Source organism: Vanacampus margaritifer, chromosome 1 (assembly GCF_051991255.1).
Source record: "Vanacampus margaritifer isolate UIUO_Vmar chromosome 1, RoL_Vmar_1.0, whole genome shotgun sequence".
Taxonomy (NCBI): Eukaryota; Metazoa; Chordata; class Actinopteri; order Syngnathiformes; family Syngnathidae; genus Vanacampus; species Vanacampus margaritifer.
Genome location: NC_135432.1, coordinates 14,908,808 through 14,936,645, shown reverse-complemented (window position 1 = coordinate 14,936,645; position 27,838 = coordinate 14,908,808). Strand labels below are relative to the sequence as shown.

Here is a 27,838-nt window from a genome sequence, read left to right as displayed (position 1 = left end):
TAAACTTACCAGAATCGTGTCACCGTGGGAGCGCAGCGTGGCGCCGAACCACTGGTGCGACTTGAACTCGATCTGATGCTCCGTGTTGTTGATTAAAACGACACGGGAACCTGTGACAGGCACACAGAGGCTTCATTTCACACCAAGACCGTGTTGATTTAGAAAAAATAAAATAAACATTATATATATATATATATATATATATATATATTAAGGGTGTTAGAAAAAAATCTATTCTGCAATACAGTATATCGCGATATTACAGCGCGCAATTTTTTATATAATATTCAACAAAACGTCTTACTTAGGGTTAGGATTGACACATTAAGCATGGAAGAATATTATATTAATAGAACATTAAGCCTTAATATTTTATTTCAGTGCTGTTCAAACATGAAACAGACTGCAACCTGTTTGTTAAATCCAGTGTCTCAGTTATAAGCCTGAATTTTCAGATAAAGATGAAATTTTCATACAGATTTTTACAGTGTGCATGTACAAGTTTACTGATTAGTATTTTATAAATTTGAGTATAACAAATAAAAAAAATCGCAATAATACAATTTGTAGATTTGTATCGGAATTAATTGGTATCTAATCGAATCGTGACCTATGAATCGTGATACGAATAGAATCGCCAGGTACGAGGCAATTCACACCCCTAATATATATATATATATATATATATATATATATATATATATATATATTCTGTATACTAAATGTACTTCTTTTTACATTGAAATCAGCATGCAGTCAAAGGCTGACCGCGCGTCAACAAATTTGGTCTTTGTTCACACAATGTGAATTGGGACAGAAGGTCAAAATATTTTTTAACAGCCAGCAATTACTAAGAGGGTGACAATCCAACAAGCTGATGTGCGCCATCCAGAGTAGCCGACCGAGTTTGGCAGGACAGTCCGAGCTTAACCTTAATGACCCTTGGCCATGTTTGACCACCTGGCCACTGGACACTCCGCCAGCAAGCAAGCGAGAGATGACAGATGGTGGCCGGAGTCAGGTTTAAACTTTGCAATGCCATTGGCAGACAGATGCTGCATCTGCGCCGCAGCCCCAAAGCAATGCAAACAAAATTGATTAGGGAGGGAAGAAGAACACATTTTTGAGAACTGTTTCTCAAGCTTGTGATCCAAAATCCACTTACTCTCAAAACCTTTACCAAAAAAAAATGTCAGAACCAAGGGCATGTTTTAAGAGAGGAACAGATAATATACTGGAACGACACGTGTGGGTGTAAGCAAAGGATGTTCAATCCTCCATGTGGAACAGCACAAATACTTCAGTCCAACGAAAACAATCAGTCCTTGGACCGAAGCCCTCATAGCAACATGGTCATTATTCTTTGCTTCGACACACTTTTGCCTCAAGTGCTCCGTTTCCACATCCAATTAATTCAGTTCCATGTCCGTTTCCTACACATTTTCTCACAGGGAACACCGCGATAACCTTAAGCAAAACAATAACATTCATTTACTATCCCATCTGCAGTTTTTTTTTCCATGCATTGCCCAAGTGTTTAGGTTTTAGGTCTTTATGCAATTATAGAACAAAAGCAAAGCTTCAAAAGGCTCTTTGCAAGCATGTTACTTCAGCTAATAACTATTTGCCGTATTCTCTGACATGAACAAGAGATTTCCACGTCCATTATGGTCATCTCTCCGCAAATGCACGGTATGTGCTGTTATACTCCCATCCACTTGGGGGCAGTATTGCATTGATGTGTTTGTTGACACCACATCAGCATGGTTCGTTTTCTCCCATAATTCTATAATGATAGTACTTGTGAGGAAAATATGCCTGATGTATTGTCTATTGTCTCATTGAAATGGCAACAAAATGTGATTGATTGTCTACTTAGAATGGACAAAATAGCCAAAGATGTAAATGCGCTGGCTTGCCTAATGGATTTGAGCTCATTACTGACATTACTCACAGAGGGGACACATTAATGCATCACCATTACCGAACATGAAGGGAGGAAGGGGGAGGTGAGAGATGCTTCTCTTATAAATTGTGAGGCTGAATGACAGATATAGAAGCCATGGATTTCATTGGGATAATTCAATAGTGTCACTGTAACCAGCAATCAAAAGTTCTGTTTGTCTTGTGGCGGAAAGCTGGAGTCACGTGGAGCACTAAGAAATGAAAAGAGATTCCAAAAGGAGATGGCGTCCATTCACAACATGACATGTGACCACTGGGGGGGCTGTTTGGCGTCCAAGCAAGCCTCTCCCGGGACAGGACCTGCCGTGTGGGGGTGTTCACTCGTGCACGCACACACCAGCTCGTAGCCATTAGACGGGTGTGTAGCCTTGGACTGTGTGAGTGTGTTTGTGTGTCTGTGGGTTCGAAGACAAATGGTCAAATTCACTCATCACATGCCCTGTGTTGGGGGGGGGGGGGCAGCTCCCCCTTTCCTTCCTCCTTTCCTCCCATCCTGAATGGGATCCTCTTGCAGCCTCCTTGGTGCCCTCGCCCTCCACACCTCCTCTCCCATCCATAGTCAGGCTCTTATCTCAATGGGAGAGGAAGTGGATGGGAGGGGGCCACTTTGACCTAATTAGTTTGGCTAATTAAGAGGGTCGGTGGCCTGCGGGTCAGAGCTCAAACTCACCAAGCCTTTAGATACTAACACTGAAATAGATACACAAAATGTCAGAGCACTTTTTAGTCAAGGTATTTTTACATTAGGGATCTCTAGCAACATTTGAGGTAAAACTGCATGCAGTGCTCAGAAGCAACCAGCAGAGGTGCTGTCGATTCAGTCTCGACTAGTTTGCCATCTAAAGCAGTGGTCCCCAACCTTTTTTTTCAACACGGACCGGTCCACAACTTTCGCAGACCGGCAACCCAGTAGGTGTGTGTGGTGTGTAGTGTGTGTGTGGGGGGGCTGGTGTAAAGACTACAAAAACAAAACACAAATCCACTATGTATTGTTATTAGCGCTGCCAAACGATTACATTTTTTAATCAGATGAATCACATCTTAGAATTTTGATTAATCACGATTAATCCCTTAATAAAAAAGTATTTTGTATCCATATTTTTTTCCCGCCAAATTTGAAGAGCACCGGTTGTGTGTTAATTCTTTTGACATTTAATGTTATGAGAACGTCTTCAAAAAAAAGTATCCACTGCACACGCTCATCCTACTCTTTTTCTAATCAATGAATTATTTGCATAATTTAAAATGGAAAAAAATGACTACAATATTTTGACATGAACAAATATTCTAAATGTCATACGCAAACATTTATTCAATACTTTACTTTAATGCATGTAATTATGTTTATTGCTCAAATAACCTGTGCTACCTTAAACGTAGCCATCCGCTGTCATGCTAAAGAATAATCTATGGTCAAAATTAATAGTGTGAATAATATGCGTTAATTCATGATTAATGCAATATTTTTTTGTGATTAATTAATCAGTTAATGCTTGAACTTTGACAGCACACATTTTTATGAACTTGTACTAGCAGCACAAACACCATAACAAGGGTAACAACAACGCTTTAATATGGTGAGGTCACTATGGTAATGAGAAATGAGAAAAAAGCAGGAGTTTAGAACATTCAACAAGACATTGTCCCATCCCATTTAAAAATCATATTTAAAGGTACAGTTTGTAAAAGTTCACCACTGGATGTCACCAAATAATAGAACACAGCCAAAACACGTACATTTTGAAGCACGGGCTCACTGCGGTGACTCAGAGACCACACTTTAGCCGGAGCAGCTAGCAAGAGCATTAGTGGGAGTAAGCCTGAGCCATATAGGCTAATCAAGTTATCTTTATTTATATAGCAGTGGGAAAAAGCTAGCAAAAGCAGTGACCACCACCTGCAGGCCCCAGCTGTAGAAGGTAAGCGGCGGTCCACCCATTGTGTCCGAAACTAGCTGCAAGCAGGGCTAACTATGTTCACGGTGTTGGCGGAAGATGGCGGCGAAATATGTCAGCCTCTTGTAAGGTGAGGCTCCAGCCATATAATATAATTACCAATTACTAGACCATTGATTATATATTTTTTTTTTAAGTAAGTTGATGTGATAAGACATATTTTTCTGCTTATTATTAAAATCAATAGTGGGTTTTCAAAATGAATGAATTAATAGTTCACCACTAGATGGTGCTAATTATTACAAAGTATGCCTTTAAAAAACGAACTGTCTATTTTACCCATAGACGATAAAGGAAACTTGGCCTATGCCTATTCTTAGCTGAGAGAATGTGTGTTGTTTCAGAATAACCAAGTTGTTAATTGATAACTTATTGGCAACCAGGCTAAAAAAAAAAAAAGACAGATTTCAAAATGCGCAAAAATGCTGAACATCGGCCCCCGATAATTGGCTCGGCCGATTATCGGTCTATCACTACCAATGAATTTATCAACAACAAGTGTTCCACGGTAAATTGCTGTGAAAAGACAATAATTCACCAATTTAACTTTTCCTTAATTTAAGTCTGAAAATGGTGCTCCTGCCAAAATGACATCACTTTTAACCATCCTGTTGGAAAAGTCCAGCACCCTAAATGATGACTAGGAGAACCCGCCATCGGACATCTGGATCACCTCTGGGCTTGTTGAAGCTGGCACACAAAGCGCCATCACAGCTACAGTAAAAGAATTGCAACACTAAATGTCATCCATGCAACAGCTGCTTGGCGCAGAGTCGCGTGCAGATGTTTTCAGAATTCCTCCACTGGAGCGCAACCCCGCACGTCACAACTGGCTCAGGCCACTGTAACAAGCACCTTCGCCCTAAGATTGCTCCTGCGCGGCGGGGGGGGGGGGGGGGGGGGGACTCGCCATTCGGCATTAGACCTCGCAATGACATCACTCGCCATACGCCACGGATCTCCAACACAGGAGGAAAAAGATGGTGCAAAAAGTCTAAAGTCAATAAAAGAGTGTCGTTAAATGGTCTTGTGAAACACTTACTGGAATATTACGCCGATTATTCACAACAGACTATAAAGTCTAGTTGAACCGTGGTGCTCAGACTTGAAAATAACAACTAAGGAGTTTGTGTTCACTCTGACTGGTCCTGTCTTCACTTTGCTGTGTTGTCTGTCATTGAGCAAAAAAGCCTGCCGGGTCTTCTGTCAAGCGCTCCCAAAAGAGAAGTCCATTCATTTTATCACCTGATGTCATTCCTATAGCTCACCTGCAGCCCTTTTGTTAAGATTCCTGGTATCATGTTCACCTGTCCTGCAAACACGGCTTTGTTTCACTTATTTGTTGAATCATTTCTTATCTCTCTAAAGCTCCCCCCAAACAAGACCTGGAGGAAGGAAGGAAAGAGCATCCTTCAAAAGCCTTCCTCAACAAACAATTAGCCTTTTCCAGACATAAACAGGATAACAATTGCTTGTGTCTTGTTCAGGAACTGACATAACCGAAAAGAATCCAGTGGATTGTATGTTACGATGCTGTTCGGTTAGTAGAGTAGGAGTAATACAATATGTTTGGATTTCATTTGGACTACAGTAATTATATGCTTTACAATTCCAGTTGTGGTTGGACTAACCCAATAATCGGATTTGCAATAAAAGCAAAATGCATGCATACGATTTACTCTCCTCCCGTTGTACTTTAACATTTTAGAAACTATTGTGTTTTATTCTTCCATATTTAATCCTGAGATCTAAGATAGTCGCAGAACTAAACGTGCTTGTGGGTCACAACGCTTACCTTCTGTGTCAAACTCGATGGTGTGACAATCGGATTGGCCGAGGCTCCATGGACAGTAGGAGACGGCGCCTCCTTCAACAATGTCGATTTGCTTCGTGTGAGCCTTGGGAGCGCCCACCACCACGCTGGCGCTAAACGGGACACAGTACAATGAAATCGATCAAATGTGAAAAAGTTTACTATCACACAGCATCTTTATGAAGTTGACCTAAAACTCGATGCTTGTTCAGACATATTTTTATTGTTTTATTTGGAAGTCTAGATACTTCAGAATGATGCGACATGTTTGGAAATGTATAGGCGTAAGTATGATAGTAACATAGTAACAGTATATCACGCATAATAGAGTTTGCGTATAATAACACATCATTCACCTCAACTACTACTGTACACAATAAGCATATTTTTTCCAATGTAATAATGCTTGGTTCAACAGAATAGAATTGAACTTTGTCATTGTTGCAGAAGAGTTGCTGCTCACAGTTTAACAGCAATATCAATTTATTGCAGCAAAACAATAAAAAATTATATACAGCAAGTTGTAGAATGTTAGCAGTAATGGGTTTGGAGGCCACAAGAGGGATGTGGTTGGTTTTAGGGACAATACGGTTGCTGTGGTTTGTCAAAACAATTTTCTCCTACTGATGGAATGGAGTTCACTATTTTGTAAACAAAATAAGAAGACACATTTCATCTCTTCCTGTGGCTGCTGTTGCTCCCAAAAGTGATGCTCTCTGACTCGTACTGGTTTGTGTGAAATCAGACTCCTAAGGAGAAACCATTGCACCCAGTGGGGAATCGTGGACAGAAAAAAAAAGACAGACGGTCTAAGTGGAGTCACGCTCTTGTTTCCACAGCTGTGACTTTTAGTACACTTCCATGAATGAGGGGCATAAAGACTAGCAAGCACTTTTTGGGGCATTCTGGAATTGAATTAGCAGCATGTGTTCTGACAGGAATGGGGCAGTAGATGTCAATGAACAACTGAGTAGAGAACAAGCCCGACTCAATAATACAGTATGTAACGTGCCACACGATTGGACCGTAACATTTCTGGCCCTGGGGAGGGAGGAATGCCTCCATTGTGGCTCAAAGAATAAAAGGAATAAATACATTTCTCTAACAAAAGTGGGGGGAAATCCATATTTTAATTTTGTTAATCTGTCCATGGCTTTTGATCAACTATGGCGAAAATTAATGCAGCACATCTCGCAATCAGATGACAAAAAGTATATTTGATTTTAGACTCGCAAAAAGCACGTCTAAATGGTGGCACAGGTGGCGTAATGCAATTATGGTGGATTTGATCAAGGCGCAGGCAAACAGATGGCTCCGTAGATGTGTGGTGGAAGTCATTCATATTTTGGTTTTCATTCACTCATATGGCAACAGCGTGGGACAATGCATCTGAATTATTTTAAAAATCAATTCATTAAACAAATTATCATCTTAAAAATATTTTCAAAGCATCCCTGTGACCGCAAGTCACAACAGGATGCATCGGGGGTGCAAGGCAGTCTTAGGCTACGTTCACACTGCAGGTCTTAATGCTCCATTTCGATTTTTGGGTGAAATCCGATTTTTTGGAGTAAGCGTTCACATTACCTGTTAATTGCAACCTCAGTCTGTCTGCTGTGTGGACGTAATGCGTCCCCAAAGTGACCCGCATGCGCAGAAGAAGATACAACGTCACTCACAACGCTGTGTTTGCGGAAGTACATTTTTACCATCTCATATCTACAGAGGAGGTAGAAATAATATTTGGTGAAAATGAGCCTGTTCAGCGCCTCATCTCACGGCAACGGGCAAAAATTCGGATACGTATCCGATCGAGGACCACATATGAAAGTGACCCAGGTCGGATGTGAAAAAAATCGGAATTGAGCCATTCAGGATGACATAAAAAAGTCTGATACAGGTCGCATTTGGGCATAAAAATCCGATCTAGGTCGCATTTGCTTGCAGTGTGAACGTAGCCTTACAATTGCCTACATCATCTACAAGGGGAGATCCTGCAGTTTACCTATAAAACTTTGCACATGCTAATCTCATACTTCTGCAATGTCAAGCACGTGTACACTTTCATCGCCGTGAATTTAACGGTAGTGAGATGAGCCACTTCGATTGGCCGGGAGTCGGCTGCATTCCATCGCACAGCGGCACACAACGGCACAAACACCTCCTTACTGCCAATTCTACAAGTCTAGGAAAGTCCTAAAATAAATAAAATGCGTACAGTTAGACTATACTTTGCGCTAAGCACAAAAATAGGACCCATTGTTTTTGTTCAACACATGCAAAGGTTTTATGGAAATCGGTTAACAAAGAAAGCAAGAACACTATATGGAATAAATGTCTACATGTTACTTAGATGACAGTCTTTTGTGTACAATTAGCTTGTTAGCGTAGCGAAGCAAATCCGTAGATAATGTCCACTTTCCACAGCCATTACCTCAATGTGAACCCACTTGACCTGACAAGCATCACCAACGTTGAAGCGGTTAAAAACAGGCATGAGAGCGCTGAGGGCAGACATTTTCTAAGGACCTCCACAACAGGAAAAGTGCAATCTTTCCTGCCACCAAACTTCCATATGTGCACCAGCATTGACATTTCTTGACCAAACGCAGCATTCAGGGCCCCCCGGAGGCTTCCGCTTCATGAAAGAGTGACCTCGTAATCTCGGCAGATCAATCCCAATGGGGGGAGGACCTCTGTCTTTGTCATATCATAGAGTTTAAAGTCACACTTTTTAAAAAGGGAGACAGTAGGAAACCCACCAGTTAAAAGAAACACAGTCTTATTATTTATGATTTCCTCAGCACCTGTGCAATAATCGACTTCACAGGCACTTCCTGGAGGGCGGCTTTTTTGTCATCCAAACTCACACAGCAATATGCAAGCAGTCAGTATAAAATTCAAATCACACACACACATTTGTTCAAGGTTTGTTGGAGACTACAACTGCAGAAGAAGACCACAGCCAAGGACGAAAAATCCAACGTTGGATGAGCACCAAATTGCAAAGCCGTCAAGTAAATGTTGTCTCATTATCCTGTCATTTAACCGCAGGCTTAAGCAACAAAAGTAAAGTGAAAGACCATTGCGGCGTGATGCGCAGTGTAACATCATTGAGCATGTGATCCAAACATAACGATTTAGATCATCTGATGCCAGCATATTAGCACACCAACCCTTTAACTCTTTCACTGCCAGACGTTTTCAGAAACGGGTTGTCGCCAGTGCCAGCCGATTTAAGCATTTTGAGTGATCTTTCAAGGTCCACAGAAAATGTTGTGTTTGGACTATGGAAACACACATACTACCATGAATAATGAAAGATTGGACTCTCATCTTTCATCAGAAAATTTTTTTTGTTTCTACCTTATTCCGTTCTTCAGTAATCAACAATAGAAAATGGTTACTTTCACCGAAATTCTCTGTTTTGAAACAAAAAACGGAGAAAAACAGCTTTTTGTGAAACGATGTTATTTCATGCACTCTAGTGAATTGTACACTTCTTTTTGTCCATGAATGATGCCACAAACACCTAAATAGTGCTTTACTTCTGTAAAACGCTTTCACCAACAATGAAAAAGTGTTTTTTGATTGCAAAATACGTTTATTTCCATTCAACGGTGTAACAATTTGACAAAACAATTTCGCAAATTATTTACAAATGTGTGCAACTGTGGTACTACTTACAATTATGTGGATGTTTCAAATACAGTTTTTCTTTTTGTAACGCTCTCCTGCGTGCAAGGAGACGCCAGGACTCGCACAACAGTTTACTTTCACTTTCGCATTGGTCCGTTTCGCGTGCAAACGTTACACTTTCTTGACTGCCTTTTTTCCGGGGAATAAAAAGCAAACACCTTAACCCGCATATTGACTGCATGCAAACGTATTCATTGTTTTCAATGACGCTTACTAGAAAACAGCCTGCCCTGCTTGGTGTGGCACAACCAGAAATTTACTAAATGTCCTGTCGGAAAAAGGCTGGATAACAGCACAATGTGCTCTTTATTGGGTAGCTGATGGTGTAGTCAGGCGGGTGCTCCCATGCCGGCAGCATTGATTCAGTTCCAACACTAATGAGTGAGAATGGTGATCTTTCTATGCAGTATATTTGTTCCATCAACATTAAATCACCATATATATGAAAAAATTTAATTAGTTGCTTGATTTCTGGAGTACTTTTTGTAGGGTCCATCCATGTCTTAGGTCCAGATCATAGAGAGCTCACATCTATCCCAGCTGACTTTAATGGAGCTAATAGATTTTTTTTTCCTTCTGGGGCTCTCCCTGCAGTTGTAAGGCACCATTTAACAACTAATTAAAAATATATATATCTTGGATTATGAACAACCAAAATGTGTACATGTGTACAATACTTTCCTCAATAAAAATTGTTATGGAAATCTGTAAAGTAGGTTCCCTGCTAATCCTGCTAGCTACCTAACAAAAACATACTAAAAATAAATGCACACATTACTAGTTGTCCTTATCTGTTTTGAGCAGCAAGGGAGCATACTGTAAGCTTGTATAAACCATTTTGTTGACACAGCATCTGTTAGTGCAGCACCGCCGGCTGAGCAGCTTTTCCAAATAGGAAGAACACCGGAAAGAGCAAGCAATAATCAGCAAGTCAGACACTGAGGGGGAATTTCACACGGGAGTCCGAGCGGCCATTTAGCACAACATGATAGTCATCTAAGAGTACTTAACAGCAAATGAGGATTTAACATTTAATGACTTGTTATCTCCTGGGGATCATTGTAACTTCAAGGGAGTTCCCGCATTTTCCTTCAATTATCTATTGTTGTCAACAAGTAGAGCCAAGGTATGATTAGCATTTAATGCAACTCTGTCTGCATCACAAATTCCTTTTGTGCAAGTGCGGGGCGTCGCCACAACTCCTGAGCCACGCAAATATGCGGCACCCACCGGGGGCCACCGACCTGACCCACGGCCGTTCGAATGCTCACCGGTGGACGTAGCGGGTCTAGACCGAGGGAGACGGGATCACGCTTTTATCTCGGCACCGTTGCATTGTTTCATGGCTGCGTCTCCATGAGAGAACATCAAGCTAAAAACAAACATTTGTTCACAAATGTTGTATTCCCCGTAATAAGGAGACACATCAAAAAGAAAGATTGTTGACAGTGTGACTTTTCTTATTTCTATTAATTAGCATCTGACACACACACTCACACGCACGCACGCACATACACATCTCACCCACATACAAAAAAATAATAATAATAATAAAAAAAATTATTTAAAAAAAAAAAAAAGAGACCAATGATGATGACATGTCAAATCGGTAAAATTACCGAATGAACAATACTGAGCTCTCCAGGGAAAAAAACAATAATAATAATAATTAGCATCTGACATTGTCGCCATGCTAACATGTCATGCTTTTTTTACGTAGACCACACACATACACACAAACGCACATGAGGAGTTGCCCTTACAAAGCTGTGGTCAAGTGAACTGGACCATGACATTGCCTCACTCCCCCCAAAAATATAATTGTCTCCCACCCAGCTGAAATGCTGACATCACCCTAACCATCACTTTCAGAGAAGAAGAAAACAAAACACATTAGTGCCAGTTGCAGTCACAAGCAGTTTCTACTTACGAAGGGTCTCAGTGAACCATCAACACATGATTTTATACGGCTGTTGGCTTACCCAAAATTATTCAAGTTATTTTCTGTAACTCAGCACAAAACACTCTTTTCAACACTTTTATTACACCTGTTCCCAACAGTATGAAGAATCCGTTAACGTGAACATTTGTGATCTTAACTCAGTGCACACAATGTGTTAGTACAAACAATTTAGCGCTTGCTATTTGGGATCTTGGTCAATCGGGTCCTAAATTGGCCAGCATGTCAAAACAGATTGTGTTCAACTGTACCTGCTCCCCTGAAAGGAGAGGAAAAGCAGAGATAGACAACTGGCAACAAAAGGAGTAGGATTCAACTTTGTTGGCTACATGCACGACTTATTTTTGCAGCCAAGCAGCGGACACGCGAGATTCAGCGTATGCAGTTAAAGACGAATGCCTCCAGTCCTGTCGGGGTAGCGGCCAGACAGAAGCTGCTCAAGTCCTCGCGCCGGCATTTAGGGACACACAGACACGCACATACACACGTCGTGGCTGATGAGAGTAGCAGCGGCTGCCGGGATGGCGTGTGCAGACTACAGAGAGTCCACTGTGCTGCGCACCAACCGCATTTCACTTCTGTCGGATTGACCTGCGATTCGCTGATAAATGACAACTCGGAAATCTTCTTTTAACAATTTTGGACGTCACGACAGATGTGAGGCATACGCCTGACATCTTGATTAGATAAACAGCCCGGTGCGTCACGGATGGATCTGATCTTACTATCCACACAAAACCATTTCCTCTGCGTTATGTGGTCTGGAAAGAGCCAAAGCATCAAGGCGTTACAGTGGGACCCTGCAGCCTATTCATTGGTAGCCACCAACAAATTGACCTTTTACAGATTGTAACACGGGGGGGGGAAAAAGTCAGGATTTTTTTTTTCATGACAAAATACTGTTCATTTATTTCTCTATCCATCCTTCCATTTTCTTAACCGCTTGTCCTCACAAGGGTCGCGGGGGTGCTGGAGCCTATCGCAGCTGGCTACGGGCAGTAGGCGGGGTACACCCTCAACTGGTTGCCAGCCAATCACAAGGCACACAGAGACGAAAAACCATCCACACTCACTTTCACACCTATGGACAATTTGGAGTATTCAATTAACCTGCCATGTATTGAAGAGGAATTCTAAAATTTTGTCCTCTTTGCGTGTTCCAAAAATGAAGATAGATTTAATGTAAGAAAAATACACCTTTGCAAAAATGATTTAATAAAAAACAGAGAATCTCTGGACAAATAACTGCCTCTAATCATCACTTAAACATCGTGGGATTCAGAGCGTCAAATGTAGTTCTTCCGCGTGCACAACGGTTTCTTATAGTTAAAAAGACCTCCTCTCTCTTTCATTTGTAGACAAAACATACTCTCTGGTACTTTTCCGTGAGCGATGGTGAAAACAGAGTCAGGTGTGGGTGTTCAGAACAGATTCTGTTCTCAAGGACCAAATGTGTTTTCGCACAAAGCGCTGAGAAGGAACTTTTTTAGACTAAATAGTATGACCCAGTTTAGGTCAGATTATACCGAAATCAACACCATCTGCTCTGCACAGGACACAAAACATTTCGACAAGATTAATATAAAGAATTAAAATGTTAATAATGTGTAACAATGGTTAATAAAATAAAATGAAGTATTAAAAATGTTACAAAATCTATCAGTATGTCTTTGGAATGTGGGAGGAAACCGGAGTATCCAGAGAAAACCCACGCAGGCAAGGGGAGAACATGCAAACTCCACCCACAAAGGCCGAAGCCCGGACTCGATCTCACGTCCTCTGGACTGGGATGCGGACATGCTAACCAGTCATCCACCGTCACCAAATATGACCCAATCTATACATCATTAGAAAGAATATTTAATGGCCTTTGAGAAAACATATATATCCCTATTTCTTAAATTTGACCCAAGTGATCTGCTTTTGTGTTGGAGGGTCACATTTGTGGTTGGGCTGGGTCCCAATGACCCGAGAATAGCAGGGGGTCAACTATGCTACACTTTTGGGACACATAAACATAATAGTCTGACTTAGTTGGAACCAGAACAGTATATAATATGTGCTCTATATTTCCTCACCACAAGTTTAGACGAAGAAGACCAAAAGAAGCTGGTATAGAACAAGAAGTACATCTGCTTTTTCCACTTAAACAGATAGTATACATGCCATTGGAAATTGGCAGATGTCTTCTGCACGTACCAAATTCTAAATGTAGCTGTAACACCCGCTAGGAGGACGCTGACAGTGTTGTTTATCAATAGGGGCGGGCATGGCTCAGTGCTAGCGTGGTCGGATCCCATCTGTGAGGCTGTGGGTTCGATCCTCACCCCTGGTGACCATGTCGAACAGCCAACCACTGGTGTATGAATGTGTGGGTGAATGGGTGAATGTGAGGCTTCAATTGTAAAGCGCTTTGAGCACCCATATGGTGTAGTTAAAGCAATCAATTTACCATTTTATCTATTTTGTAGAGATAGTCCTCCAATAAATACGACCACGTAGGTCGTTTTCAAAAGGTGCCAAATTACGACCAAGTGTTATGTATTTTTGTTTAGTGACCACTAGCGGCTATGTTAAATAGCGAAAAAATACTAAAGTGAGACTCGAACCCGGTCCGTCTGGTCGGAAGACTAACTGAGTTATTTGGCTAGTGATTGTTTTAGTGTTGACTACATGTTTTGTAACGTGGTCTACAACCTTACTAAGCCTTTTCCTAATCTCAACCATTAGCGCCCCAAGTAAAGACGTAACGTGTACTGTACAACCTCAGTGAAAGCCTTATGCTAACGCCAACTATTAGTCCATGACAGCGAATTCACATACATGTCAACACTAATAAAGAACACTAAGATCATTACCGGCCTGTTAGCTCAGTAAGATAAAAGTTCATTTTCCGACCAGATGAGCCAGGTTTGAGTCTCACTTTTTGTATTTTTTCGCTATTTAACATGGCTGATACAGATAGAGGTCGCTAAACTACTATTTTTGGTAGTATCTTGGTGCATGTAAAAACCAATATGGTCGTTATTGTTGGAGGACTTGTTGATTTTGTAACATCCGCAGGTTTGCATGTAAGAATACTGAAAACGGTGTAATTTGGGCTATTTGTAGTTTCAAAATGTTTCAGAGTTTCACAACACAAATATTTGAAATGTTGATGTTTTTTAAATTGATTATGTTGATGTTTACGATTAGTTAAAAAAATAAAGCTATGCGTAAGTCATGCTCACACAACTTTTTGCAGCGTAGCCATTCCACAAAAATGTGACCTTGCGATAGTTGGGCATTAATTTAAACCTGGCGGCTGTTTTGTGAAAACCAGCGATTGTGTTAATAAGCGACAAGGGGAAAAACATAGCAATGATTTGTGAGGTTGCCTATGAATGCATAGCAAACTGCTGCCCCTGCCTGCCCCCACCCCTATAAAATACCCCCCACCACCAATTCTTTCACGGGCCCCTAAAATCCTCCTGCCGTGCTGGTAGTTCACACCTCACCACAATGGCCACGTCAGGGGGTCCGAGTCCTCTCACCTCCGCATAGAGAGGCTGTTGTATTAAACAAGGTGGGGGCGGGGGAAGCAGCTGTAGAAACACCCCCCAACACACACAAACATTCACAGTAATGGCCAGTGGCTCATCTCCATGTCAAATATGGCCAAACTATGGCCATGCCATCTTAATGCTAAATAAAGGACAGCCCATATCAGATTACCAACAATGATGAGTGACTCATTGAGGGGTCTGCGGGGGGCCAAGCCCCTAGCAACAGCAGATTAAATGTACTGTATGAGTTGACGGCCCTGCTGACAAGCAGCCAACTCCCAAAAGCAGACATGACGTCCTGTGGGCATTCCCGAACTCAAACGTGATGGCAGCTCTTTAAAACCTTTTTTAAAAACACACACACACAGCGTCACCGTGCTCACACGTCAAACACAGGCTCATTCTATCGACAAGACCACTTTCCCCTGTTCATACCATACGACACGACACAGGCGCTTTGTGTGTGAAACAAACGCAGCAGTGTGACGGCAGTCACGTCTTTGCCGGTATCGAAAAGCGCTGTAGCTAAGTTTGACATTTAAAGCAGTTTCAGCGTTGACTTCAGGAAGAAAAAGTCACGCTGAAAAGTTCCTCCAACAGAAGGCAGTAAAGACAAAGCGCCCATTGTGGGGCGTGTGTGTGTGTATGCGCACATGTGCGTGTGTGCATAGCCCAAAAAAGTAAGCAGGTTTAATTTGCAAACACACTCACATAGGCAAAGTACAGCAGTGATAGCAATCAAGTTCGCAAGAGCGCTCACCCTTGTAGAAAAGGACAACATTGCCATTTCAGTGGGCTAAATGGACCTTGGTCTAATGTCAATATTAGCTTAACTGAACCTGTCTGCAAAGGTCAATTGTGGCAAAGGGGGACCGGGTGGAACCGATGACCTCAATATGCTTTGGTCAGACATTGGTGACGTGGAAGTGAGGCGCAAAAGTGGGACTTGATGACCTCATGATATAAAAACGTTAAGGTTGTAAAAGCATCGATATGGACCTTTGTATCAAAAACTTGCTAACAAACACAAGCATCCTATAGCTACGCTTGCTAGCTGGCTAGTTGACAAACTTCCCATACCTGCTTACACACTTCGAATCCTAAAATTCTGATTCACTGATCGTTTTTTTCCACGCGCACTCAAATCTCAATTTGAATCACTACCAATTGGTGCGCAGCCTTAGTCTTGTGTAAACGCAGCTACTCAATAGCAACATCAGTTTTCATACACTTGCAGCCAAGTCTGTTATTTCTTTTTACAGCCCCTGACCTCTGCACCCCCTACAACCACAATCTCAGTATGATGCACTCCATAATTCCCAGTCTGTCACCACAGAGTCAGTCACAGATGTAGTAGTTGTACTACAGACTACTTCATACATTGGGTTGGACTAGAGTCCTTTGCTCGCAATTCATTTAGGATGATTTTGCTTCTCGCGTTGTTTGGGAAGGCATTTTCTCTTCCAAAGCAAGGACCATGCTTGGATGATTTTGGTGTGGAGGAAACAGGTCCATGAAATACTGGAGCAGAGATTGGAGCAGAGCCAGCAGGCCCTCTCTCAGTTCCATCATCAGTGGCGTCTGACCTCACAAAAGGGGCAAAACTCCCAAAGACACACTCCATCATCTTGTAGAAAGACTGCAGCAGCCATTATAGATGCAAAAAAAAAAACATTTTCAACCTTTTTCACTTCCTATGGATAAAATGTGTCCAAATACAATTGTCTATATCGTGTATGTGGGACGCACATTTGCCAACTTGTACGTCCGATTCTCTGGATATTATCCCAAGGCCTTCTTCCTTGGTGGGCCGCCTGCCAACCTCCCAGTTTAATTTTATTACGTTAAGCCAGAGGGCACGACAAGCACTGCATACAAAAACTTATTGTCAGTCTCAAAGTGGGAGAAAGTACGCCTTTGTGTTTGCAGGCCTGGCGTCCCATTTATGGATGTGGTGGAGTCCAACCACAACAACGCACACATTTGGACACACACATCTGGCAATTTGTCAAACACAGACATATTTTTATTGCCAAGGTTGGAGCCAGAGCCGTTCAACTTATCCCAACAGGGAGAGACTCCTCCACACGTAACCCTCGCATGACCCCGGCCCGGGATTCCTGCGACTCCCCCACTCGCTGTGTCTCCACAGCACTGGTGAGAAAGATGGGGAAAAAAGTGGATTTCACAAGTCACGTGATGTGTTTCGATGTGTCAACTGCGAAGAAAATGACAATGAAGAGTGGCACAGGAATCTTTCAGGGATGTTGTCATGTTTTCAATAGGAAAACAGGAGAAACAAAAGTTTCTCAATCTTAAAAGTCATGATAATCCCCAAAGCCCGTTCACCTTTGAACCAATTTTTTTTTTTTAATCTTAATTTTTAAATCCAAAGTCTGGTCACCAGTCAATCTCAGGGAGCATAGAGACAGCTGACCATTCACACTTATGTCACTGAGTGGGACCTGGATACATGTTGCCTACACCCAAATCAGGTCAATGTACCACTACACCACCAGTGAGACTATTTTGAAGCATGAGAAAACATTTAAAAAAAAAATGAAAATGGCTCTCAAAGAGATAATTTATGAAAACGCAATTATGAAAATTGGTGTCTTTAAAAAATGGTCAATGTCGATAGATCCCAACCAAAACAAACTGTGCTGGACCATACTGGTTTTGCGCTTGAGCTGCTCAATATACTTACTTCTCTCAATCAAAGTGTGGATTTTCTTTGCCGCTACGGCAACCAATACATTACTTAGATTAGACAAAGGCTCATCCGCAATCTCTGACCGGCCCTCACCTTGACCATGAAGTCAAAGAAAAACATGTCATATTGTGGAGTTTTTGTGCACACGTGCGGACACTACTAGAAGCAAGGTAGCAAGCAAGAACCACAATATTGTTTTTGCTCTATTTCCTTTTCCAAACCCTTTTTTTTTTTTAAAGAGACAAGAAAAAATGCTAATGCTTCTTATTTCCTGCAAAGTGAAAGGAAGAGAGCTGAGAGAGTCTGGCCTGAACACAAAACGAACAGTTTACTTTGTACATAGTTATTAATATTTTGGGTGTATTAAACAGTAAGTCGTCACTGTAGAATTTTACATCATTGTCAATTATATTAAGACTTCCTTTCGCTACAGTGAAGAAAATAAGTATTTCACCCCCTGGTGATTTTGTGAGTTTGACCCTTTACAAAGAAAGGAACGGTCTATAATTTTCATGGTAGGTTCATCTTAACAGTGAGAGACAGAATATTAAAAAAAATCCCAGGAAATCACATTATATTAATTTTAAACATTTATTTGTCTTTTATTGAGGAAAATAAGTATTTCACCCCCTACCAACCAGCAAGAATTCTGGCTCCCACAGACCCAGGGACAAGATTGTAGACCTGCACAAGGCTGGAATGGGCTACAAGACCATTAGCAAGCAGCTGGGTGAAAAGGAGTCAACTGTTGGTGCGATAGTTAGAAAATGGAAGACACACCAATTGACCATCAATCTCCCTCGGTCTGGTGCTCCACGCAAGATCTCACCTCGTGGAGTGAACCGGATCATGAAAAAGGTGAGGAAACAACCCAGAACTACACGGCAGGAGCTTGTTGATGATATCAAGGCAGCTGGGACCACAGTCACCAAGATGACCATTGGTAACACACTACGCCGTAATGGATTGAAATCCTGTACTGCCCCAAGGTCCCCCTGCTCAAGAAGGCACATGTACAGGCCCGTCTGAAGTTTGCCAATGAGCACCTGGATGATTCAGAGGAGGCTTGGGAGAAAGTGCTGTGGTCAGATGAGACTAAAATCGAGCTCTTTGGCATCAACTCGACTCGCCGTGTTTGGAGGGCGAAAAAAGCTGACTTTGACCCCAAGAACACCATCCCCACCGTCAAGCATGGTGGTGGAAACATTATGTTTTGGGGCTGTTTCTCTGCTAAGGGTACAGGACGACTTCACCGGATCGAGGGGAGGATGAATGGGGCCATGGACCGGGAAATCTTGGGTGAGAACCTCCTTCCCTCAGCCAGGATATTGAAAATGGGTCGTGGATGGGTGTTTCAGCATGACAATGACCCAAAACATACAGCAAAGGCAACAAAGGAGTGGCTCAAGAAGAAGCACATTAAGGTTATGGAGTGGCCTAGTCAGTCTCCAGACCTTAATCCTATAGAGAACTTGTGGAGGGAGCTGAAGCTTCGAGTTGCCAAGCAACAGCCTCGAAATCTTCAGGATTTGGAGAGGATCTGCAAAGAGGAGTGGGCCACAATCCCTCCTGGGATCTGCGCAAACTTGGTGACCAACTACAAGAAACGTCTGACCGCTGTGCTTGCCAACAAGGGTTTCTCCACCAAGTACTGAGTCATGTTTTGCTAGGGGGTGAAATACTTATTTTCCTCAATAAAAGACAAATAAATGTTTAAAATTAATATAATGTGATTTCCTGGGATTTTTTTTAATATTCTGTCTCTCACTGTTAAGATGAACCTACCATGAAAATTATAGACCGTTCCTTTCTTTGTAAAGGGTCAAACTCACAAAATCACCAGGGGGTGAAATACTTATTTTCCTCACTGTACATGTTTGGTTGTCCTGACTACGAGTGGCAAATGTGAGTTGGTGCACAAAAGTAATGTTATAATTTTTAAAGTGTAATTTTAATGGCTGGTTCTAATTTTGATTCAAATTTAAATTTAATCATTTATAACACTACATACCATATCTACACATGCATTAATTTATTAAAACAAGACAATATGCTTTTCCTAAATACATTAAAAATAATATTGACAAAGTCGATGTTTGCTTGCTGGCTTGGCCCTCGGCAAGGGTTCCAGTTTTTCAAGTGGCCCTTTTGCTAAACTAATTGCCCACCCCTGACTTTGATTCATAATCAGACATAACTTTTCAGGAAGAATATGCTTATAAAGACTCAGGCAATTCCAGATCAAAAAAAGCAGAATCACATTCAAAGACAAATTTCTTCACTTGTTATCAAAGTTTGGCTGTGACTATCCCCCCCCCCCATTTTTTTGTTTTCTATTGACAGTGGGTAACATCTTATAACTTCTGTGTGAACGTTAACTACAGTTAGGTAAAGATTTATGATGGTCGTTCAATAGGTTATTTCTATTTCCATTGGTAAAAATGATATCAAAATTTTAACACAGCATTCTTGAATTTGTTGTGTTAGACTTTACAGTGTCACTTTCTGTCTGCATGTATATCAACAAGGCATATTGCAAAGTCGATTTTGGCTACGACTTTAGTGTGCACATAGTGGCTTTACAAAGTGACCATGCCAACTATAAGCCTGACATGCATATTAGTTTTTTTTAATGGTCCATTCAGACAGTATGAGATCATTGTCGTCAAAAAAAATGAAAGTTTTCAAGAACAACAACAAAACACAGGGATAACCTTCCAGTTTTGACTAGCTTGTTGTCATACAAACGTGACCTAATAATCTGCTCACTCACTTTGGAATAAGCTTTCTAGTAAGCCTCTTTGTTTCATCTTCCCCCTCAGGCGAAGCGTCGCGCTGCATTAAAAGTTCAATCATCAATAAGATGACGTCTCCTCATCCTTAATGAGGTGAAGAGAGATGATGGGGAGGCCAGACAGAGTGTGTGTGTGGGGGTTAGGGAGGGGGGGGGGAATTAAAAAGCCCTGCCGGATGACATCAGCCTATGGTAAGGAGGTGGAGGGAGTGGGGAGACAGTGAGGCAAGTTTTACGTCTTAAATCATCAAATCTTCCCAGGCAGACCGATAGCGGCGCTTTTAAAGAGACAGCCAGGACCAGGAGATGAGTAGTGTGATGATTGTGGGAGACTGGGGGAGAGGTCTACTAATGTCTGGGTAACCAGGGAAGGATGACAAAGGAGAAATTTCGCTGTTGAACACTTTCAGGCAGGAAGTTAGATTATTCCTGAGTGTAAAATTGTAGGGATTAATGATGATTACAATTGCAGGAGTTTGCATCCAAGGCTCATTTAAATTTACTACCAGAACAGCACGCCCTAAAAAAAGCAAGTCAGCAAATCTGTGAAGCCATTCTTTCCTATATGCCATTTGCAACACCTAATAAAAAATGAGACCTAAAAGTGTCAGGCCATGTAGTCTCCCGACTGCACAAAGCTGGAAGAATTCCAACAGAGGGATCAGCTGAGCTGGAGAGCATCACAACCAGGACCAGCATACACACTTAACAGGCTTCTCTCAAGATGAAAGTGGCAGTATGAGGGGAACAATAGGATTTCTAAATGGATTAAGTTGGGGTTATCTAATTGTTTTATGGGGGAACACAATATATCACAATATGGGGTTATAATAGCCATTGAAAAGAGATAGATAGATAGATAGATAGATAGATAGATAGATAGATAGATAGATAGATAGATAGATAGATAGATAGATAGATAGATAGATAGATAGATAGATAGATAGATAGATAGATAGATAGATAGATAACGTACAAATGATGACGTACAAATGATGAGTGGGCAAAAATCAATGCTAAAGAAAAACGTGTTGCAGTCTTCTAGAAACTCACCTGGCGGAGTCAGCCAAATAAAAGTCGACGGCGTATCCAAAGTAGCTGCCCTTGTCCCCGCTGTAAACAGACGGGTTTTCCACATCCAGGTTGAAGGCTCCACATCCAGGAGGAGAAACGAGCAGCAGCCCGGTGAGGCACAACAGCGAGCGGGTCACGAGAGCGCCCGTCCCCGGCGTCTCTGAGCGAACTCGCCCCGAGCACATTTTGACCAAAAACAAAACACAAAAAAGAGGGGCAAAGTCCACCGAAGTTGGGTTCCAGTGGCAAAAGCGGTGCGCGTATTGTGCTCTTTTAGGCACTTGTGTTGTTTGGGGTGAAAACGAAAAAAACAAAAAAAAAGAAGAAGTTACAACGGCATCCCCGCGACTTGGATCTCAACAAACCACTCGAGTCGTGAACGCACCGTCAGCTCTTGTGCGCGCTCCAGACCCACGCCTCTTCAGGACTGAGCTCCAAGACCCACGCCTCCTCGTCTTCCTCTAATAATCAAACTTACAGCAGGGAGTTCCCACCAAAGTTTGGAAGAAGAGGGGGAGGAGCCTGTGATTCCCTGTGAGAAAAAAAAAATTCACAGTCCATCCACTAATCTTTGTTTGCCTCTGTGCTAAAAATGTGATACCGTTCGCACTTTTGTGGTACACCTATCAGGGATTCGGCAAAGATTAACCAGTTGAACAATACTCCTTTTGATCACCCTTTGAGACCCAAAGCTTTTATAACATTATATCCACACTACACTACACGTACAATCATGTTTTTTTTTTTTTTTTAAATAATAGTCTTTCTGGCTATCTGTTGTTCTATAGTGGGCGAGGCTGACCTATGAACTCTGCCTAACAACAAGCGATTTGTTGTTAGGCGTAGTTCCAAGCAAAATGATTTGCTCTATAAGTTTCATATGAAAGTCCATCAGCCTTTATTCAGCCAATGCACATATTTTATATGAAAACAATTGTACACCACCAAACAAAAATGGCACACAAATTACAAATTGTCGGGCGGGAAACATCCTACGTCTAAATTTGATCAGTTTCATATCATTGGCATCAGATCAAAACCTCCCATTAACAATCTGGTATTATTATTTTTTTTCTTTCTCACAAATGTTTACTAGTGGTCAGGCCACACGTGGGTGTAATTTAAAGTGTTAAAAATGGCTTGCTCTCTTTGGCGATGCAATGTTAATGGTTGAACAGAGGTACGAGAATTCCACTCGATGGCAGTGATTTTTTTTTTTAATTGATAATATTGATCAGTTGGCAATACAATGTTAGTGAGTCAGCATGCATGCCATTTTTTGTTTTTGTTTTTGCTTGTTTTCCTGAAAATAATGGCTCTGGAGATATGCGATTTTGCCTGACGCCAGCAATATAGTAAAATAATATCAATTTATAAAAAAAAATTTTTTTTTACACATTTCTAAATAGTTTGTATTATGAGTTGAATTTACCACCATATACCTGTAGAGTTCCTATCTGAAGTTTTTGCTCATCAGCCAAACAAAAGTTTATCTTGAAAAACTCTTAAATCAGGCAATTTGTATCTCAAGGTATCAGCAGTGTACATGTTTATTGTTTGTTCTTTGACATGGAGAAATATTTGGTGAATTCTATCAAAACCAATAAGAATCACTTTATTTGTACATTTATCCTTCCCTTTTAATTCCCCAAATTGGAATTCTAATCTAGAGTCATGCGTGGAAGAGTTGAAGTCATTCCATATTTGTATGATGACCTCATGAACAGAATTGGGCCTGATGTGGTCTAATGCGGAGGCGGGGGGCGTTGTTGGACTTCTGGTACTAACTCACACGTAAGACTGGAGGAACACTGTCATGACGTTGTTCGAAACGATTCACGGAAGAGGGACCCTGAACACAGCGCTTGGAATGAGTGACTGTTGCTTCAGCTGATTCACTGGAAGCCTTCAGGGAAAACACAGAGGGCCCAAATTTGGCCGCGTAGTAGCAGTAACATGAACCCGTCCGTCCATACTTGTATTAATAGCCGCTAGCACCCCGACACGGCCAGCGAGCTGATTGACGGCAGTAATCCGCCGTGTCTGGAGGGCCTTTTGCAGCTGTTGGGGCCCCCCCTGAAGGTTCCCTGCATTAATCCTGCACATCAAATGCTTTTCTCGATGAAAAATACAGAACAACCGTTTAGAACATTTGATTATAGGACAACGTTTCAGAACCACAATATTCTCTAAATGTATAGGTGAACTTTTTTAAGTATCACAGGCGTCTGTACCTGCAAAATAGTCACTTTTCAGGCGTCCCCAAAAACGTCATGTTTGTTCAACCATTAAAGGGATACTTGACTCATTGAGCCATTTTCAAGCAGTCAAAAGTGAATATTTTTTCCAGAATTAATTTGATAACTTCGTTACTTTTCATGTACAATTAGCACCTTTAAAAACTATTTTTTCCACTTGCTGTCGACTGAAGATGACATCACATCAGGGTTATTATAGTTTTGGAATTTTCATTTTGGTTAGTTTTTATTTCGTTTGGAGTTTTATTTTTTTATTTAAATTTGTTGTAATTAGTTTTCGGGGTGGTTCTGTTAGTTTTTATTAGTTTTAGTTATTTCAAAAATGTTTAGTTTGAGTTAGTTAATTTTTTCATGTGTATTACTTGTGCGCAAGATGACAAATCCAGGTGCAGAGAGTAAAAACCCTGCCACAGTTTGGCTTTAGCCATTGATGCGAGCTAGCTAGCTAGCTCCCTAGCAGGTAAAGGAACACCATGGGAGCTAGCTAGCTAGCTAGCACCTGGGGTTAAAGCCAAACTGTGACAGGGTTTTTAGTTTCTGGACCTGGATTTGGCACCTATGCTTGTGCGCAATATTTAATAAACACTATGGTAAAATGAGAAATGTAACTAATTTCTTACCTAGCGTTGTATTTCGTTGTCGCCTCGGAGCGACGTCATCTGAAAGTGCTTTTCTATTGGCTGCTGCTAGATGACGTCACTTCTGTGTGACACTTTCAAACGTCCTTATTCCGGTTAAATAAATATACTTAAAATCACATTTAAAATATCCCGAAAAGCATATGCATTAAATTAATTAGTGTAAAATATCTACCCATCTATTTTCTATTACTTTTGTTTGGCACATATAGACAAACACACTTTCTATAGTCTTCAGTGCATGTTTTTGGAATGTAGGAGGAAAGACTGGGAGAAAACCGGTGAGAACATGCAAACTCCACATAGGAAGGTCGAACCCCAAACCTCACATCTGTGAGGCAGAAGTACAAACTACTCGCAGTGAAAGTGAAAAATGTTTTCGAAAATACTCTTCCACATGTTGATGTTTTAAGTAAAGCTGTGTCGGTATCCTGTCATCTCCTCTGTGAACTCAGTCTTAACCGATTATTTTGTTTGTGCTCCTAATTATCTTTCTAAGTGGTTGCCTGCTACTTTACACCTCTTATCTTAACTTTTTGACCTTTTGAAGGGTAAAGACAAATACAGTGGTCGACCATAATCTGCTGCGGGACATAATCCCGCCTCCAATTACTATTGTATTATACTAAATGATGGAAATTTCAAGTAAAAAAAAAAAACAAACATTATCAACTCCGTAGGCATGTTTTAAAGGAGACATGTTATCCATATATTGTTATTTTATTAAATTAGTATTTTGTCAAAACACCCCAAGCATCAATAATTTTTAACATATTTCAGAACAACACATGTTCAGATCACGGAACAAGATTTAATTGCCTGTTTAATTTCACGCAGGCACTCAAGAGATTGAACACAAATCAAAAGTATATTTTGGATACGCAAACCCCTCACAGGAAAGCTGGAGCCAAAATTCATACCCGGTACCCCACAACTGTGAAGCAGACACGCTAACCGCTAGTCCACCATGCTGCCTGCGTTGCTGTCAGTTTGGCATAATTGGCCTTGACTAAGTGAACAGTATTTTCCGTCTCGCTCCAAGTGTGATGAAAAAAGGGGTGTGGTTTTATCCTTTGGCATCATCGCTCGGCCACCATGGCGACGCAGCTGAAACACATACACACTTGCAGAGCATTTCACACGACTCGACACAGCTGACACAATGATTTAAAAATAGATCTGGCACTTATACGTCTAGAAAGTCATGTCAAGCACGTATTTATTTACAGACTCTTAAAGTGTGATAGAATGTTAGCGATAGAGTCAACATATTAATAGTTCAACAAGTAGGTCGTATCTCCACGAGTGTGATATAAAAGTGTGACTTGACAATAACATTGAACACGTCCAACCTAAAGGTTCAAGGTGGTTCCGACGACAGATCATTTTCATACTTTCTTGGGTTCTTTTCACCGTACAAGAACAAATACAATGTTGTTTTTTTGAATGATCTCTGATAGAAATGGACGCCAGGCTATGTGACGATCGTGTTTCTGAGAATTTTGTTTAGTTTTAAAGTTTTTATTTTAGAGTGGAATGATTGCGGTAATGCATGGTGTACTGTATGTGTGTATGGATGTACATAGGAATGTATGTACAGTAGCATATAGACTTGTTTGATGTTTGGGTGTACAGTATGTTAGTTTGGTTTTGGGGATATGCTGCATCAGAATGTACATGGATGTATAATGTTCACCTGGATATGTCCAAAAGTAATGTGCCGCCTTGAATGCAAACATGGAAAAGAACAACTGTGGTTTTTTTTTTCGTTTTTTACACATTTTCGTCAAATAATTCATGGAACTTGATGTATTAAAGTCCTAGCTCAACAAGCAAATAAGAAATCAATATGCTATGCTCAGGTTCAGTCTCAAAGTGGATTTTTTTTTTTTTAAACAATAGCATTTTTGTTTCCAAAAGAACATTTTGAAAAAGAAAAACAGTCACAGTCCAAACAGAGCTGTTAAGAGTATGCTTTATGCTTACATTATTTTACTATTTTTTCCCTATTTTCCTAAGTAGTCAACGTAATTTACATTGGTTGAATACAATTTTATGGTAACTAACTATTATTTTGGTTTTATAATAATAAGGATTTTATTGAATAAACACGCCATGCTGACAACAGTATTTATTTGTGGGCAATTTTTTGCAAAAATACACAGAAAAATTATTTGGTCTTGTTTTGTTTTACTCAAATTTAAAAAATGAAGCACATCAGTTAAAAATAAAAAAGTATGCCAAGAATGCTGGGGGGGGGGGGGGGACTGTAAGATTTATTTGATTTTTGAGGACAGTAAAAAAATTAATAAATCTGTAAACTGATCATTGGAGGTATACTGCCATTGTCCACTTTGATAGATAATCCTTTTAAGGTTTAAGGATGCTCCACAGGTTCTTAGGAGGGTTGAGGTCAGTTGAAGAGGTGACCATAATGTTTTGTTTTTTTATCGACCCCAATAGCAGCTAGAGCTTCGATAGTATTTTTTTGCAGCATGGATTATTTTACATAATAACTGTGGAAAACTTGGTTCTTTTAATACCATGTCAGGAAACAGTCAGCAAAATCATTTTGACACTTTCAATCACCCTCAAGAGGCTTACATGTCATTCCCTATTATTCCAGCCCAACACCTTAAGCCTTTTTCACACTGCACTTAGCAGGGAGCAGTGTGCCATCAACAAACCCATTCATCGTGTATGTGGTGAGCAGCGGGCACACGGAATGGAGCATTGCTACGACAGAGCGCCTGGAATTGCTACGACAGAGCGCCTGGAATTAAAAAAATAGTTTTTGTTTTGGCTGACTTATTTACATGTAACGGCATGAGGACAATGTATGAAGCCTTAATAGTGTCCCGAGCTTTGGGATGTATGAGAGTTGACATACAGTGATGTGTTTAAGAAAAAGCTGGTCTCTGCCCAGCCTACCTTGAAGCGGTCATGGTGGAACTCACCAAAAAAAAAGTACCATTCCCTATTTTTGCGCCACTGTCTCCTCCTCCTCCTCCTCAAATAAGCAAAGCAAGGAATATCTTTTGCAACAAACCAGCATCAAAATTCTCTGTGCTTACTTTCTGGTACTATGAGCACGCTGCGAGTGCAGTGGGAAAAGGGGTTTACTCAACTAACTCCTTGTTGATGAGGCTTTGTTGCATGGACATGGTGGCCATCCACCAAAATGACCTAAATGTCAGACTTTTTGACACCTTAGGACCACAACCTACGCCCACCCTCATTTAACCCTCTTTGGTGGGCTGACTCTAGTGGGGCGGGGGTCTAGAGACACCCTGAGGCCAGCCATTAGGCAACTGTTAAGTCACAGAATAAACACCATTTTACCACTCGGGTACAGACAGCAAATAAAAACCACAAGAGGTAGCTTAGCGGTTTGTACGCAAGTCGGAACAATCAGAGGATTTAA

At 41.1% G+C, this 27,838-nt stretch overlaps 1 protein-coding gene across 2 annotated transcripts in view; it reads right to left on the bottom strand.

The window, feature by feature from the left end:
- Positions 1–27,838, bottom strand: part of itga5 (integrin, alpha 5 (fibronectin receptor, alpha polypeptide)) — a 75,437-nt gene that overhangs the window by 26,819 nt on the left and 20,780 nt on the right. The window contains exons 1-4 of one of the 2 annotated variants that reach the window (XM_077575838.1): positions 22,129–22,143; positions 21,498–22,050; positions 5,716–5,846; positions 10–110 (exon numbers count right to left, since the gene is read on the bottom strand). In XM_077575838.1, the coding sequence (XP_077431964.1) occupies positions 10–110; positions 5,716–5,846; positions 21,498–21,703 (438 nt within the window). In that variant the 5' untranslated portion in view covers positions 21,704–22,050; positions 22,129–22,143. Of the gene's footprint in view, positions 1–9; positions 111–5,715; positions 5,847–21,497; positions 22,051–22,128; positions 22,144–27,838 lie in introns of those variants that run through there. The other variant, XM_077575829.1, reaches the window with a different exon arrangement.